Source organism: Orycteropus afer, unplaced genomic scaffold (assembly GCF_000298275.1).
Source record: "Orycteropus afer afer isolate SDZICR_OR568_19922 unplaced genomic scaffold, OryAfe1.0 scaffold00535, whole genome shotgun sequence".
In the NCBI taxonomy this organism is placed as follows: domain Eukaryota; kingdom Metazoa; phylum Chordata; class Mammalia; order Tubulidentata; family Orycteropodidae; genus Orycteropus; species Orycteropus afer.
Genome location: NW_006922122.1, coordinates 1,099,952 through 1,115,338, shown reverse-complemented (window position 1 = coordinate 1,115,338; position 15,387 = coordinate 1,099,952). Strand labels below are relative to the sequence as shown.

The window sequence follows — 15,387 nt, the reverse complement described above, 5'->3', positions numbered from 1 at the left end:
AAGACAGCAGAATTGATGCATTTGAGTTACAGTATTAGCAAAGAATATTGTACGGGCCATGGACTGCTAGAAAAATTAACAAAATCTATTTTGGAGGAAGTACAGGAAGAATGCTCCTTAAAAGCAAGAATGGCTAGATTTTGTCTCACTTACTTTGGTCATGTTGTCAGAGGAATGAGTTCCTAGAGAAGTATATCATGCTTGGTAAAGCAGAGAATCAGCAGAAAAAGAGGAAGATGGATTGAAGTCCTCAAAGAGATGGATTGACACAGTGACTGTGATAGTGGTTTCAAACATGACAATGTGTTTGAGGATGGTTTAGGACAGGGAAGGGGAGCTCTAGTGTTGTAGTGCCTAAGGCACTTGACTGTTAACCAGAAGGCTGGTGGTTCAAAACCACCAGCCACTCCTCGGAAGGAAGATGGGGCAATCTACTTCCGTAGTGATCCTGCCTCAGAAACCCAAGGAGGGGTCTCTATGAGTCAAGTCCGACTCGACGGCAAACAACAACAATAAGAGCAACATGACTCAAATAATTTTCATCTATGAATATACTGTATTTTTTTTTTTATCCATTCATCGCTGACAAACTTTTTTTCCACACCATTTTTTGGCAATTGTGAATAGTGCTGTTATGATTATTCATACACAAGTTTTTGTTTGAAAACCTGTTTTAAATTTTTGGGGAATATATATTTAGGAGTCAGTCTATTGAGGAACTGCTAAACTGTTTTCCACAACAGATGCACTGTTTTATATTCTCAGCTATGAAATGTGCTAGGCAATGTGCTAGGTTCCAGTTTCTCTGCATTCCTGCCAACAACTGTTATTTTCCACTTTATTGATTATAACTATGCTAATGGATGTGAATTAATACATCATTTTGGTTTTAATTTGCATTTTCATAATGACTAATGATGTTAAACATCTTTTTATTTGCCTATTGGCCATTTGGGTGTCTTCATCAGAGAGAAGTCTATTCAAGTCCTTTGCTCATTTAAAATTTTTGTTGTTTATCCTTTAGTTGCTGAGTTGTAACACTTTTTTTAATATATATTCTGGATATTAGATCATTGGGAATAAGATTTGGAAATACATGATGCTATTCTTTGAGATGTCTTTAGTTTTTTAATTTTTTTTTTTAATAAGATCATTTAATACGCTGACTAAACTAACTCACTGCCATCAAGTCAATTCATGAATCATAGTGACCCCTCCTTGGGTTTCTGCGGTGATATCACTATGGAAGTAGATTGCCTTGTCTTCCTTCCAAGGAGTGGCTGTTGGGTTTGAACTGCCAGACTTCTGGTTCTCAATCAAATGCCTTAGGCACTATACCACCTGAGCTACATAGATATCGGTAATTTTTTCAAGTGAAATTTATCTATTTTTTCCTTTTATTGCCTATGCTTTTATTGACATATCTGATAATCATTTGTCAAAACAACATCCTAGCAACAAATCTCTGTTGTTTTCTATGCATTTCCTAGATTTATAACACATATTTACATAATTTAGCCATTTTGAATTATTTTTTATATTTAGTCTAGGGTAGGGTCTATTTTCATTCTTTTGCATATGGATATCCAGTTGTAATAATATAAAATTTTGAAATTAATTCTTTCACAATTTAAGATCTTGGCATCTTTTTCCAAAATCAAATTATAATAGATGCATGGATTAATAACTCAATTCTCAATTCTATTCCTTTGGCCTATATGTCTATCCTTATTATGGTACCATATTGCTTTGGTTACTGTGGCTTGGTAAGAAGTTTCTAATTAGGGAAGTATGGGTACTCCAACTATTATCTTGTTGAAGATTGTTTTAGCTAGTTGAGGTTCTCTGCATGCCCATATGACTTTTTTGATCACATTACCCATTTATGGAACAAGGTTAGCTGGAATTGTGAGAAGGAATTCAATCTCTAGTAAACAATATTGCCTTCCAATCAATAATCACAGGATGCTTTATCATTTATTTATGTGTTCTTTAATTTCTTTGAAGATTTTTTTTTTTTAGTTTTCAATGTAAAAGTCTTGCATCTTCATTTTTTAATTTATCATTAAGTATTTCATTGTTTTTTGAAGCTATGGTAAATGGAATTATTTCCTTAATTTCTTTTCCGTGTGGTATATTTTAGTGCTTAGAAATACAACCAAATTTTGCATGTTAATTTTGTACTACTGAATTTACTTATTAGTTTTTCTAATAGTTTCATTAGGAGATCTGGTAGCGTAGTGCCTAAATCACTTGACTGCTAACCAGAAGGCTGGCGGTTCAAACCCACCGGCCACTCCTCAGAAGGAAGATGGGTCAATCTACTTCCATAGTGATATTGCCTCGGAAACCCAAGGAGGGGTCGCTATGAGTTGGGTCCGACTTGACGGCACATAACAACAACAATAGTTACTTTGGATAGTTTTTCTAATGGTAGATCCTTTGGGATATACACATTTATATCTCTTATCTATAAATAGAGATATACAGAAAATTTTACTTCTTGCATTCTTGCCTTTAGATTAGGATGTTTTTATTTCTTTTTCTTTCTTAATTATTATGGGTAGAACTTCTAATAAAATGTTGAATAGAAATGGTGAGAACAGACATACTTGTCTTGTTCCAGATTTTAGGGGGAAAGCCTTTAGACTTTTAACTATTAAATATGGTTTCAGCTGTGTTTTTTTAATTGATGATCCATGTCATATTAATTAAATTTCCTTCTATTGTTATTTTTTTTCTGGTTATTTTAATCTTGAGAGTGGGTTTTGTCAAATGTTTTTTTTTTTTCAATACTGAAATGATCGTATGTTTCTTTTTTCCCCTTCATTCTATTAACATATTATGTTATATTGATTTTATATGTTGAAAGGTGATTGCATTGCTAAGATAAATTTCCCTCATTTATAGTGTACTATTTTTATTTCTTTCCTGTATATTTTATGCATTTGTTTGTGGTTACACTAAGGATTGCAATGAACATTTTAAAGATGTAATAATCTAATTTCAATAAAACCAATTTAATTTCCATGGTATTAAAAAAATATATCTACTTCAATACTACTCTAGCCCTCTTCTTTAATGTTCTACAATCACAAACTGCATCTTTATATGCAGTGTGCTGATTAACATATAATTTTTTCAACTTTTTAAAATGTAATTGTCTTCTAATCCTTTCATGACTGAATTATTTTTTGCTTTGAATGTTTTGTTGATAATCATGTTTTTTTTTTCTCAGTAATGGACAGAATTTTGATATCAAGGAAAAACTTTTTTTGAGGTAATATAGATTGTGATACAATTTTATGGGACACAATGTCCCAAGTGTATTCTGGAGGTAGGATTGGTAGGATGAGACTTGTTTCTTCAGTTTCACACAGTTATGCATGTCCTTGTCAGGAGAAAACATGTAATACAACTGGTATAGCAGCTTCCCAAGGAACTGAAGAGGCTGAAAATATTGGTGTGCAATATATATTACAAAGGTTACAAAATGATTAAATAATATAAGTAGAAAAGTGTTACAAACCAAAATGACAATAATAATAATGACTTTTATACTTACTTGTAAAGTTACATTTATCTGTATTTTATATTTTAACTAGACTTGAAATTATTATTAACATCTTTTCATTTCAGCCTGATGGACACGGACTTTCTTCAGCATTTCTTGTGGGGCAAATAAACTACACTATCAATTGAATATCTCAGCTTTTGTTTCTCTAGGAATGGCTTGATTTCTCCTTCTTTTTTAAAGGATAGTTTTGCTATTTTTCTAGATACAGAAATCTTGGTTGATAGTATGTGTGTGTGTGTGTATGTTTTTCCTTGCAGCAGTTAAATTGTTGTTGTTGTTTGCCATCGAGTTGGCCCCGACTCATAGTGACCCTTCTTTGGGTTTCTGAGGCAGTATCACTACGGAAGTAGGATTGCCCAACCTTCTTTCAGAGGAGTGGCTGGTGGGTTTGAACCGCCAGCCTTCTGGTTAGCAGTCAAGTGCCTTAAGCACTCCACACTAATGCTGTCTTGCCTCCATAGTCTCTGATGAAAATTAGTTGTTAATCTTATTAAGGAGACTTTTAATGGGATCTGTTAATTCTCTCTTTGCTCCTTTCAATATTATTTCTTTATCTTTGACTGTTTTATTATAATACATCTCAGTTTGTGTCTATTTTCTTTTATACTACTCAGACTTTGTTAAGCTTTTTGAATGCATAGATTTATGTCTTTGATGAAATTTGGAAATTTTGGACCATTATATTTTCCAATAATTTTTCTGCACTTTTCTCACTTTTTCTTCCAGGACTCTTACTATGTAGGAGTAGAGTATGATGAGACATTTCATCATGTCCTACATATCTCTAAGGTTTTACTCATTTTCCTTCATTGCTTTTTATTTTTTTAACTTTTCTTCTCAGATTGGAAAATTTGAATTCACCTAAATTCAAGCTATTTATTCTGCCTGTCAAATCTACTGTTGAACTTTTTTTACTGATTTTTTTTATTTACATTATATTATTATCAAACTGGCACTCCTTGTTTCTTTTAACTTTTATATCTTTATAAATATTTTCTCTTAGTGAGGCATCATTTTCCTTGTTTTTTGATGTTTTTGTATATCTGTAAAATGTGAATATATATTAAAAAAAGATGATTTTTAGCCTTTGTTTAGTGACTCCAATGGTTGGACTTTCTCAGGGACACATTCAATTAATATATATTTCCTCCATGGAGGTACACATTATTCTTTCTTTGTATAAGTTTTAGTAATTTTATTTAAAGTTAACATTTCTAATATTACCATGTAGTAACTGTGGAAATCAGATTTTCATCACTCCACGGGGTGTCTTATGGCTGTTTGATGTACTTTCTGTTGTTTTTCTTGTAACATTTATGAACTTATTTTTTGTGTTGTTGTTGTTGTTGTTGTTGTTAGGTGCTGTTGCGTCATCTATGACTCATAGAGACTCTATGCACCACAGAATTAAATACTGCCCAGTCCTGTGCCAGCCCCACAATCCCCACTATACCTGAGCCCATCGTTGCAGCAACTGTGTCAGTCCATCTTATTGAGAGCTTTCCTCCCTTCTGTTGACTCTTATTTACCAAGTTTTAATATGGACTATTTCTTATAGTCTATATTATTTATCATATTTGATCACTAAAATGTCTCTACTATTAGCTTAATGGTCAGCAGTGATACAATATAAATTTACTCAAATGTTTGAAACAAACAAACAAATACAAGAAAACAAAACAAAACAAAAAACATCAACACTTTGTGTTGAAATGTGTTTTCAACATTCAGCAGGCAATTTAAAACTCTTAGGTACTTTTCTCTTCACTTACTGCTTATGCAGAACCAGAAGACCACATAGAGGTAAGACCTCAGAGGTCTCCCCAGGCCTTTCTGTGCATGTACCCATAGTTGGCATGTCTGTGACCTTCTAGATTCTCAGAAATATGTACAATCTTTTAAAGGCTCTTATTTTCCAGTTTATCTCATTTTCCAACCTTTCCTCCCAAGCTTTTCTGCTAGTGTATTGTTTGCCCCAAATGTTATTCTTTGCCCCAGATGGATGGCAGTTGCTAATATGTTTTACTTTAAATGTTTTAGCAAATGCTGTCTGTTGACCTGTTTCAGCTTTTCAAGTAAATAAAGTAGAGGCAAGCACTGAGATGGTATTTCTAGGAACCATTAAGCCATTCTCAACAAAGAACCAAAACTCTTTGAGATTATGGTCCTTCTTGCCACTTTGATACTAGAACCATGTGACGGAAGTTTTCTTCAATGGTGGCACAGGGCTAGGGAGTAGAAGTAGGGATGGTGTAAGTGAAAATGTAGCAACAATTTCTTGCTTAGTTTTCGCTATTCTTTTTTTTTCCCTTGATTAAGCATTCAACTAATTTTGTAAAATTTGATTAGTTTCTAGACTTTCAATTAGGCTGATTTTGACAGTTTTCCCAGCTCAATTTATTCCCTACTCTTGTGGAGGGAGGTGCTCTTGGAGGTCCCTACTCCCCCACTTTACTGATGTCACTACTTGTCTTTCTTAATCTTGGTGTATTTTAACTGTAAAAAAAAAAAAAAAAAAGCCACTGCCATCAAGATGATTTTGACTCATGGCGACCCCTATTGGGATACCAAGGTGGTAAATCCTTATGGAAGTAGTTTGCCCCATCTTCTTTCCATGACATGGCTGGTGAGTTTGAACCATCAACCTTCTGGTTAGTACTCAAGTTCCTGAGGCACTGTGGCATCAGAACTCCTTATTTTAACTGCAGAGGGTAGTAATTTTGTACAATATCTCACTAAAGTTTGGTTTGTATTTTGTTTTCTTATGATTAATTCAGATTTTATAGGCATTATTGGCAAGATTACATAGAAGTAATATAATGTACTCTCTGTACCATATCAGGATGGCAAATTATGATAGTTGATCTTTTTCTAATTTCATCATTATTTATATATCTATTACTTTGCATACTACTGTAAAACATTTTCCCTTCTTATTTACTCATTTATATCAATTTAGGTTGGGAGCTCTGGTGACATAGTGCCTAAGTCATTTGACTGCTAACCAGAAGACTGGGGATTCAAACTTAACAGCCACTTCTCAGAAGGAAGACTGAACAATCTACTTCTGTAGAGATACTGCCTTGGAAACCCTAAGAGGGGTGCTATGTGTCAGAATCAACTTGAAGGCAATGATAGATGGATGAAATCTTATTTAACTCCTTATACTTTTAGTTTGTGTTAATGCTCAATATCCCTCATATTTGACCAGTGGGAGCACTTTCTAAATATTTGTATATGTATATGTGTGAGTATTTGTGTATGTGTTCCTTTGTTATGTTCCTGATTCTTTGAGGACTTCCTTAATATCTGGATAAACAGAATACTCTAGACTCATTGTACTGACTCTGATACAGTCCTGGGACAAGTATGCTCTAGAAGGAATACTGGTACATTTTCGTGGATAATGGTATTTAAAAACACAGATTTGCAGAAATATGTACAGCATTAAAAATATACGCTTAAGGAAAAATGAGTTTCTGTTAAGGATGATGGTATAATTTGGTAATGGATAAGGGTGATAATTGAACAACATGATGAACATAACTAATGTTACTGAATTGTGTATGTGAACACAGTTAAAATGTTAGATATTTTGCTACATATATATGTGCCATTTAATGTACATGATAAATTCTGTGAAATAGGTGGTTATGTGATTTAGACATCACACAAACAACATATTAAAACTTTATGGGAGCCTGCTTTGAGTTGTTCTAGTCACTGCTATTGCCATTGCTACTGCTTCTGGAGCTGCTGACAGACACTGTAAGAATGGGAGCCAGCAGTAGCAGAAGTGGCTGAAAAGGGGACGGTGGGAACTGAGTGAAAGAAAGTGAGTAGGGAGGGAGAGGAGTGCACTCACCACTGCTCACTGTCCCTCCCACCAGAACAGCTGGAGCAGCCTAACCCCACAGACCCCTGCCTCTACTGCATGCCATCTAAGCAAAGCCCTGAGAGTCTATGCTTAGAGCCAGGTCCTCTGCCTCACCTCACTGAATCCTACTTGTGGGCAAGTGCTTCCGTAGTCTCGGATTGGGGTCTTTAAATCCATTAAGGCCAAATAATAAACAAAAGGAAACCTTATGGGGCACCATAATACATATGTGGTTGAATGTTTTCCTGATGGATGTATGTAAGACATACTTGCATGTATGTATATAATTCACATTTTTCTGCAGTACTTGTTGGTTTGGTTTTAGAAAAGCAACTGGTAAATATTTGTAATCAATTTGCTCTTTTTTACTCCTTCCTTCAGTTCCTCCAGTCATCCGGGTGTATCCAGAGAGTCAAGCTAGAGAACCTGGGGTAACTGCAAGTCTCAGGTGCCATGCAGAGGGCATACCAAATCCTCAGCTTGGCTGGCTGAAGAATGGAATTGATATTACACCAAAGCTATCCAAGCAACTCACACTTCAAGGTGCCTTGTACTTAGATTTTTTTTTCTTTTAATTTACTATGTAAAATTTTATAGTAAATTTTATAACGTATTTTTACACTATTTAGTAAAAAGAGAAAATGAATCTTGATGGTAATAGAATGGTATGAAAACGAAAAAATATATATATTATAGTTAACACAGTATATTTGAAATAGAATCCTTTCATATTCTTAATGTTTTAAATAATAGTCTTGTCATGATGATTAATTATGTCATTATTTTGGTGATAAGTAAAATATTAAACTGTGTAGCTTTTAAATATTAGTCCATGAATTATAGCAGGTATGCGGAACAGGATAATTAAATATATTCATAAAATGTATGTATGAATGTTTAAATCTTTGAACGTTTAAGTAATACATTAAAATATATATTATAGAGTGTTTCAGTAGTATAAAAACTTTATGTGGATAATTTGTAGTATATTTTGTAAATAAAAAGTACAGAATAAATCAGTTAAAGTTTAAGGTTTACATTCCATTTTAAAATTATAGAATTACTGCATTTTAATATATAAAATATCTATATATTCTACTATTCTCATGTATAGATATCACTCAATTATTATACAAAAACAAAATTTTATAAGGCTCGATATTATACAATGCGCAAAAGGAGTTGCAAGTAATATGTTGATGATATTATTAGTAAAAACAAAACAAAAGAAAAAGTACAAATCTTTTTCTAAACTTAAGAGTAGCCCTCATCAAATTATCATACCTGAAATATCTGTTGCATGGGCTTTATATCCCTTACTCTTTGCCTTTAAATTTCTTCAACTCATAATTCTGTAACTGACTATATTTCCATTTATTATTTTTTTCTTTAAGCATGTTGTTGTTGTTGTTATTTGCCATAGAGTCGGCCCCGACTCCTAGCGACCCCTCCTTGGGTTTCCGAGGCAGTTATCGCTACGGAAGTAGGATTGCCCAACCTTCCTTCCGAGGAGTGGCTGGTGGGTTTGAACCGCCAGCCTCCTGGTTAGCATAGGCTTCTTCTATTATCCTACTTTAATGTTGAATATGTTTAATAAGCAAATATTTTTAAAAAAACTTAATTCTAATAAATCAAAGGAGATATCTCTGTGAAACTATTCTTGAATTTTATAACTTTAATCCTATAAGTCACTATATTAACACAATAGGTCCAACAAATTTACAAATTTATACTCAATGGTTGCATCCTGTGGTCTATAATCTGAGAGAGGATTATTCTGAAAAACAGAAATTATAGGAAATAAAATCTAAGCAATGTCTTATTCTGCCATCTCTTGGCCATTTAATAACAGGAAACTATATTATCTAAGCACATTATATATTTGTTTTCAGAAATATAGTCTATATTCAAAGAGTGGGATGCTTGCAAAATAGGTGTTGCCACTTTCAAGACAGGAAAAAATAGGTAAATGTAGAAGCAATATGAAATAATAAAAAGGAGCATGGAACACAACTTAAGAGAAAACTCAGACTGCATATGAGCAGGAAATTCCATTTGAGCTTATGTGTAATGAATTATATATTATCAGATACTATCATTGTTTTCCCTGGCTAGCATAAATGGTTTGTGCTTGACAACTAACCAAAGCGTGTATGTTTGAAACCACTCAGAGGCTCTGTGGAAGGACCAAAACCAAATCCACTGCCATTGAATCAATTCTGATTCATAATGAGCTCCCCTGGGTTTCCAACGCTATAAATCTTTGTGGAAGTAAATTGCTTCATCTTCTTCCCATGGAGGAGCTGGTTGGTTTGAGCCACTGACCCTCTGGTTAGCAGCCAAATGTCTTACCCACCAGAACTCCTTCTGTGGAAGAAAAGCTTAGTGAAACAATGCCAAGAAAACTATGGAGCTCAGTTCTACATGGGGTTTTCATGTGTCAGAATTGAATTGATGACATTTTTTTTTCATTTCTTTTTTAGTTTGATGTTTATTCAATAATGTATCAGATGCATTTTTAGCTTTTGTGTGTGAGGTCAAAGCCTGGCCCTGAGTATTATGACAATAGATGAAAACACCTAGGCATAATGTATCAATGAGTAGGATCAAGAACCTGGATAAGCACAAATAATTAGGTGGAAAATGAAGATAATATAAAAAGACTGAAAGCCAGCAAAGTGGAAGGAGAACCATGTAATAATACAATAGCAAAAGCATAGAGATTTTAAAGATGAGGAAAATGTTCCACAATTTCAGATGCATAGAGAGACCAAGGAAATCCGGGACAAGCCATTAGTCTGTCATTGCTACATGTTGATAAACATTATTAGTAGCAATTAGTCTTCTGTGAATGAAAGATGAAAATAAATACAAAAATCTCTTTCCAGACTTTGAAAGGAAAGAAAAGGGAAAAGAAGTAGCTACTAGTTGAGACCGTTAGAACAAATAGAGATATTTTTTTCTTCTTGGAAAACTTAGGTGTTGTATGAATTATCAATGGAAAAAAGTGTTAGAAAATACTGGAGAAGGAGGAAGGAGTAAAGAATGGTAAAAATCAGCAAGAGAGGAAAGATGATTTGCTTGGAAAAGGAATAGAGAGAAAGCACCCATTGAGGACTGAATATAGATAAAAATACAGGTACAAAGAGGAAGTTTTCAGATTCCTTTCTGATCACTTCTATTTATTTTATGATTTAAGGAACAAAGTTACATTGAAGAAGTTAATATTATGTTGGGAAACATGAAACATATAGTAAAGATTTTAAATAAAGGTGAAGCAATATATGCATGAAAGCTGCCTGTTAAAGACAAGTGGAAGAGGTTCAAGGAACATTAAAAATTCTGCAAACTTAGATTTGAATTTACATATTTGTGATTTTGTTATGCTATAGTCTCTGGTGGCTCAGTGCCCAAGGTATTTGACTGCTAACCAGAAGACTGATGGTTCAAACCCACCAGGTACTCTGTGGAAGAAAGATGGGGCAACATGCTTCCATAAAGATTTAAAAATTCCATGGGGGTCACTTTGAGTCAAAATCAACTGGATGGCGCTGGGTTTGGTTTGGGTTTTTATAGTTTCATAGGAGCTCTGGTAGTGTAGTGCCTAAGGCACTTGACTACTAACCAGAAGACTGGCGGTTCAAACCCACCAGCCACTCCTCGAAAGGAAGTTTGGGTAATCTACTTCCATAGTGATGCCACCTTGGAAACCCAAGGAGGGGTCACTTTGAGTTGGTCCAACTTGACAGCACATAACAACAACAACAGCATCAAGGGAGGCATGGCAGTGTGATAAATGGACACTGAAACTGGTATTTCTGGTAAGAGGATGGAGATCATTTAAGAACGCTAGACTAGATAGAAGAGGAGGGAAAGAGAATGAAACATACAGATTAGGAGAATACACACAAATTTTAGGTAAAAAAGAATTTGAATAAGGAATACATTTAAGTTTCAAGATAATCTAAAAAATGCATGGTGTTAAGTGTATGGATCTTGAAGAGAAGCTTGGCATTTTGGAGAGAGTCATATTTGACTAAAAGAAGAGACCGATGCAGCATAAAAACCATTGTTCATTTCCTGTTTTTTAAAGCAATTATGGCCCACGGATCAAATCTTGCTAGCTGTCTATTTTGCTAAATAAAGTCTTTTAAAACACAGGCACACTTATTTATTTAAATATTGTCTATGCCTGTTTTCACTCCTAGTAGTCACAACAGAGACTATTTTTCTTGCAGAGCCTGAACTAGTTACTATTTTAACTTTTACTGAAAAAATTTTGCTAGCATCTGTTTTATAGTAGGGATTTTTAAGAAAAGATTGAGAGATGGAGTGGTCAGTAAGCATTTGAAAATTGAGGAAGGCGTTCAAGTGATTTGAATGACTATTCCCTCCTCCTCAAACATTCACTGCCTCTCCATGTCTCATCAAATCCCCTTGAGGACCACTGAATTTTCAAAATGACATTCAAGGCCTATCATAATTCACTCCCTACATAGTTTGATACTTTATTTCCCTATTAGTTTCTTTTCTTTTTTACCCATGTCTCTCCAAAATCAGACACAAATATTTAACTCTTATCTGTTACTAATGTTTATGTTGTATTTTGTTACACAGGACACTCATTTGATTGGATGTCCAGAACTCCCAACTAGATAACTACACAAGTTCACTTTGTTTATTTTCTACAATAAAACTCCATAATTATGCACCTGGTGATAATTCAAACTCCGATTTAAAGTGGCATCTCCCAGATGTCCAGAACTTTCAAAAAGATAATTGCACAGGTTCATTTCATTCACTTCCTCTCCTAAACTATTACAAACTTGCAATGCCATAAAAATCTAACTTGCTCCCATCGAGCTAATTCCATCTCAAAGCGACCCCCATTGGGTTTCCAAGGCTGTAAATCTTTACAGAAGTAGAATCTCCCATCTTTCTTCCATGGATCAGCTTGTGGATTGTACCACTGACCTTTTGGTTAGTAACAAAATGCCTTAACCACTACACCGCTAGAGCTACTTGATTTATGGTAATAAGCTTGACAAAATTCCATAGTATTATCCTTGCATTATGTAGCTCATTTAATTTGTTTATGAAAATAAAATTTCATACTTATTTCCCTATTCATGAACCATATTGGTATTATTTAAATTGGCTATAAAAGCTTAGGATAAAGTGGATTCTGACTATAAGAAATAGATACGTTGTTGTTGTTGTTATGTGCCATCGAGTGGGACCCGACTCATAGCGACTCCTCCTTGGGTTTCCAAGGCAGTATCACTACAGAAGTAGATTGCCCCATCTTCCTTCTGAGGAATGTCTGGTGGGTTTGAACCACCAGCCTTCTGGTTAGCAGTCAAGTGCCTAAGAAATAGATATATAAAGTGCAATTATGGTTATCAATATGAAATACTTCATATACAAGATCTGTATTTCTCGCACTATCTATTCTGACTCACTCTGACCCTCATAGGGTTTACAAGGCTATAAATCTTTACAGTAGCAGACTGTATCATCTTTCTCCCACAAAATGGATGGTGGGTTCAAACCACCAGCCTTTGGTTTAGCAGCTGAATGCATTAACCAATACACCTCCAAGCTCATAATATATGATACGAGGACGTTACTGCCATTGATCCATTCTGACACATAGCAACCCCTACTGGGTTTCCAAGGCAGTAAAGCATTATGGAAGCAGACTGCCTCATATTTCTTTCTCAGAGCAGCTGGTGGGTTTGAACCATCCAACTTCCTTACCAGCCAAATGCCTTGAGCATTACACCACCAACTCCTTTATATACATATAGGAAATAGAAAATGGATATAAAATATAAAGCATGTGCATTTAATATATAATATTGGGGCTCTCTGTAACAGAATGACAACAGCACAATGTATGAAACATATGAATGCTTCTGGAATAATTTGGCATGCCTCCAAAGCATGGAAAGAGGAAGAGAAGTATTTAATTAGGAAAAGCTAAGAAAATTTTCTGACCGTGTAATCAGAAAGCACTGGACTGAAACTGAAATTGTAGTTTACAAGTTGAATTTGCCTTCTGTTTTCAGCAAATGGCAGTGAGGTTCACATAAGCAATGTGCGTTATGAAGATACGGGAGCATACACTTGTATTGCAAAGAATGAAGCAGGAGTGGATGAAGACATCTCTTCTCTTTTTGTCGAAGATTCTGCTAGAAAGACACGTATGTATTAAGCAAACACACACACACACACACACACACATGCACAGACTTCAAATGAAACTCTTACAAAGAGCAAAGACACCAAAAACCCCCATGAAATCCACAATGCATGTAAATCACTTTTCATACGTAGGAAAGAGGACTTTTGAAATATTTCAAGTGCATTTAGAATTATAAAACAAATATTTTTATATTTTCAATACAATACTAGAACTTTTTCTTTTTGCAAATGTTTTAAAAGATGTTTTAAGTCATGTCTTTCCATCTGCTTATACAAGAATATTAATTCCTTGCACATCCTCCTTCCAATCTACATCCAAGGTATATTGTTGTTGTTGTTTGCCGTCGAGTCGGCCCTGACTCATAGCGACCCCTCCTTGGGTTTCCGAGGCAGTAGTACTACGGAAGTAGGATTGCCCCACCTTCCTTCCGAGGAGTGGCTGGTGGGTTTGAACCTCCAGCCTTCTGGTGAGCAGTCAAGTGCCTTAGGCACTATGCTACCAGAGCTCCCCATCCAAGGTATATGCTCCCAAAATATACCCAAGGGATAACTTTTGGATGTTAATAAATTAGTATATTTATTTTTCTGTCTGTGTCATTGCAGTCAGTGGCCCCATAGCTGTATAGCAGTGCTTCCCCTCATCAGGCCCTAAGGTTCCTGCCATTGTAAGACGTTCAGTGCCCCTGGTAGCAACACCACTCCATGGGTTACTCTGGGTTTATTGCTTGAAATCTATTATTATTACTACAGTTTCCTTCTGAAAGGATAACAAAAAAAATACAACTTTCTTTTTTGTTCACTACTTGACTACTTGGTGAAAGAAATTTGAATGTGGGAGGAATGTTAAATGTAGATTTTTAGTTACAGCTAAATTGCTTAGAACTTAAAGCACTATTAGAGTGCTTATCTGGTGAATTTTCTGAAAGTGCAAGCACACACACCTGCTCTTCCTGCGGTCCACACAAGCCACAGTAGGGCTTGTTTGGGATGGGATCATGCTGTTATCTGGAACTACCTATTCCGTTGCACCATACTCCTCAGTTTTATTTGTCATTCCCATTTTCCCCACTCATTATTCTAAATTTCTTTTGTTGTTGTTGTTGTTGTTATGTACTGCCAAGTCGAACCTGGCTCATAGTGACCCCTCCTTTGGTTTCTGAGGCAGTATCACTACGGAAGTAGATTGCCCAACCTTCCCTTCAAGGAGTGGCTGGTGGGCTTGAACCACCAGTGTTCTACGCAATGGGTACAAGTAGATGTGAATGCATTTTTTAGGAAAGGAGAATCTCACCCAGATCCCAACACCCAATGTGTCTGTTTCTATGTTTGATCTTGCTAGGATAACCATCATTACAAACATATATGTAAAAATAAAAGTATTAAGGTAGATACAGGAAACAAAAACTAGGTTTAGAAACCTAGATAATGTTCACCAAAAGTTCATTATTTGAATTATTTCATATACTTCTACTGAAAATAATTTTTCAATTAAAATTTTAAAAAAATTAATTTTGTCCTTTATGATACCATTTGGGAAACAGATTTAAATTGCAAACCTAAACTCTGATTTTCTTTTAATTTTTGTTATATATTTTTCAATGTGTTTTCCTAATTATAACATTGAAGCACACAGACATAGTTTCTTTAATCAATGAACCACTCACTGCCTGCAAAAACGGCAAGGAGGCCACATGTTCTGACTTCCTAGAACCCCACAAGAGGAAGA

General features: G+C 34.9%; 1 protein-coding gene across 1 annotated transcript in view; it reads left to right on the top strand.

Moving 5' to 3' along the window:
• Nucleotides 1-15,387, top strand: part of FSTL5 (follistatin like 5) — an 813,440-nt gene that overhangs the window by 553,127 nt on the left and 244,926 nt on the right. The window contains exons 7-8 of the mRNA XM_007955717.1: nt 7,836-7,997; nt 13,526-13,660. Of these exons, the coding sequence (XP_007953908.1) occupies nt 7,836-7,997; nt 13,526-13,660 (297 nt within the window). The remainder of the gene's footprint in view (nt 1-7,835; nt 7,998-13,525; nt 13,661-15,387) is intronic.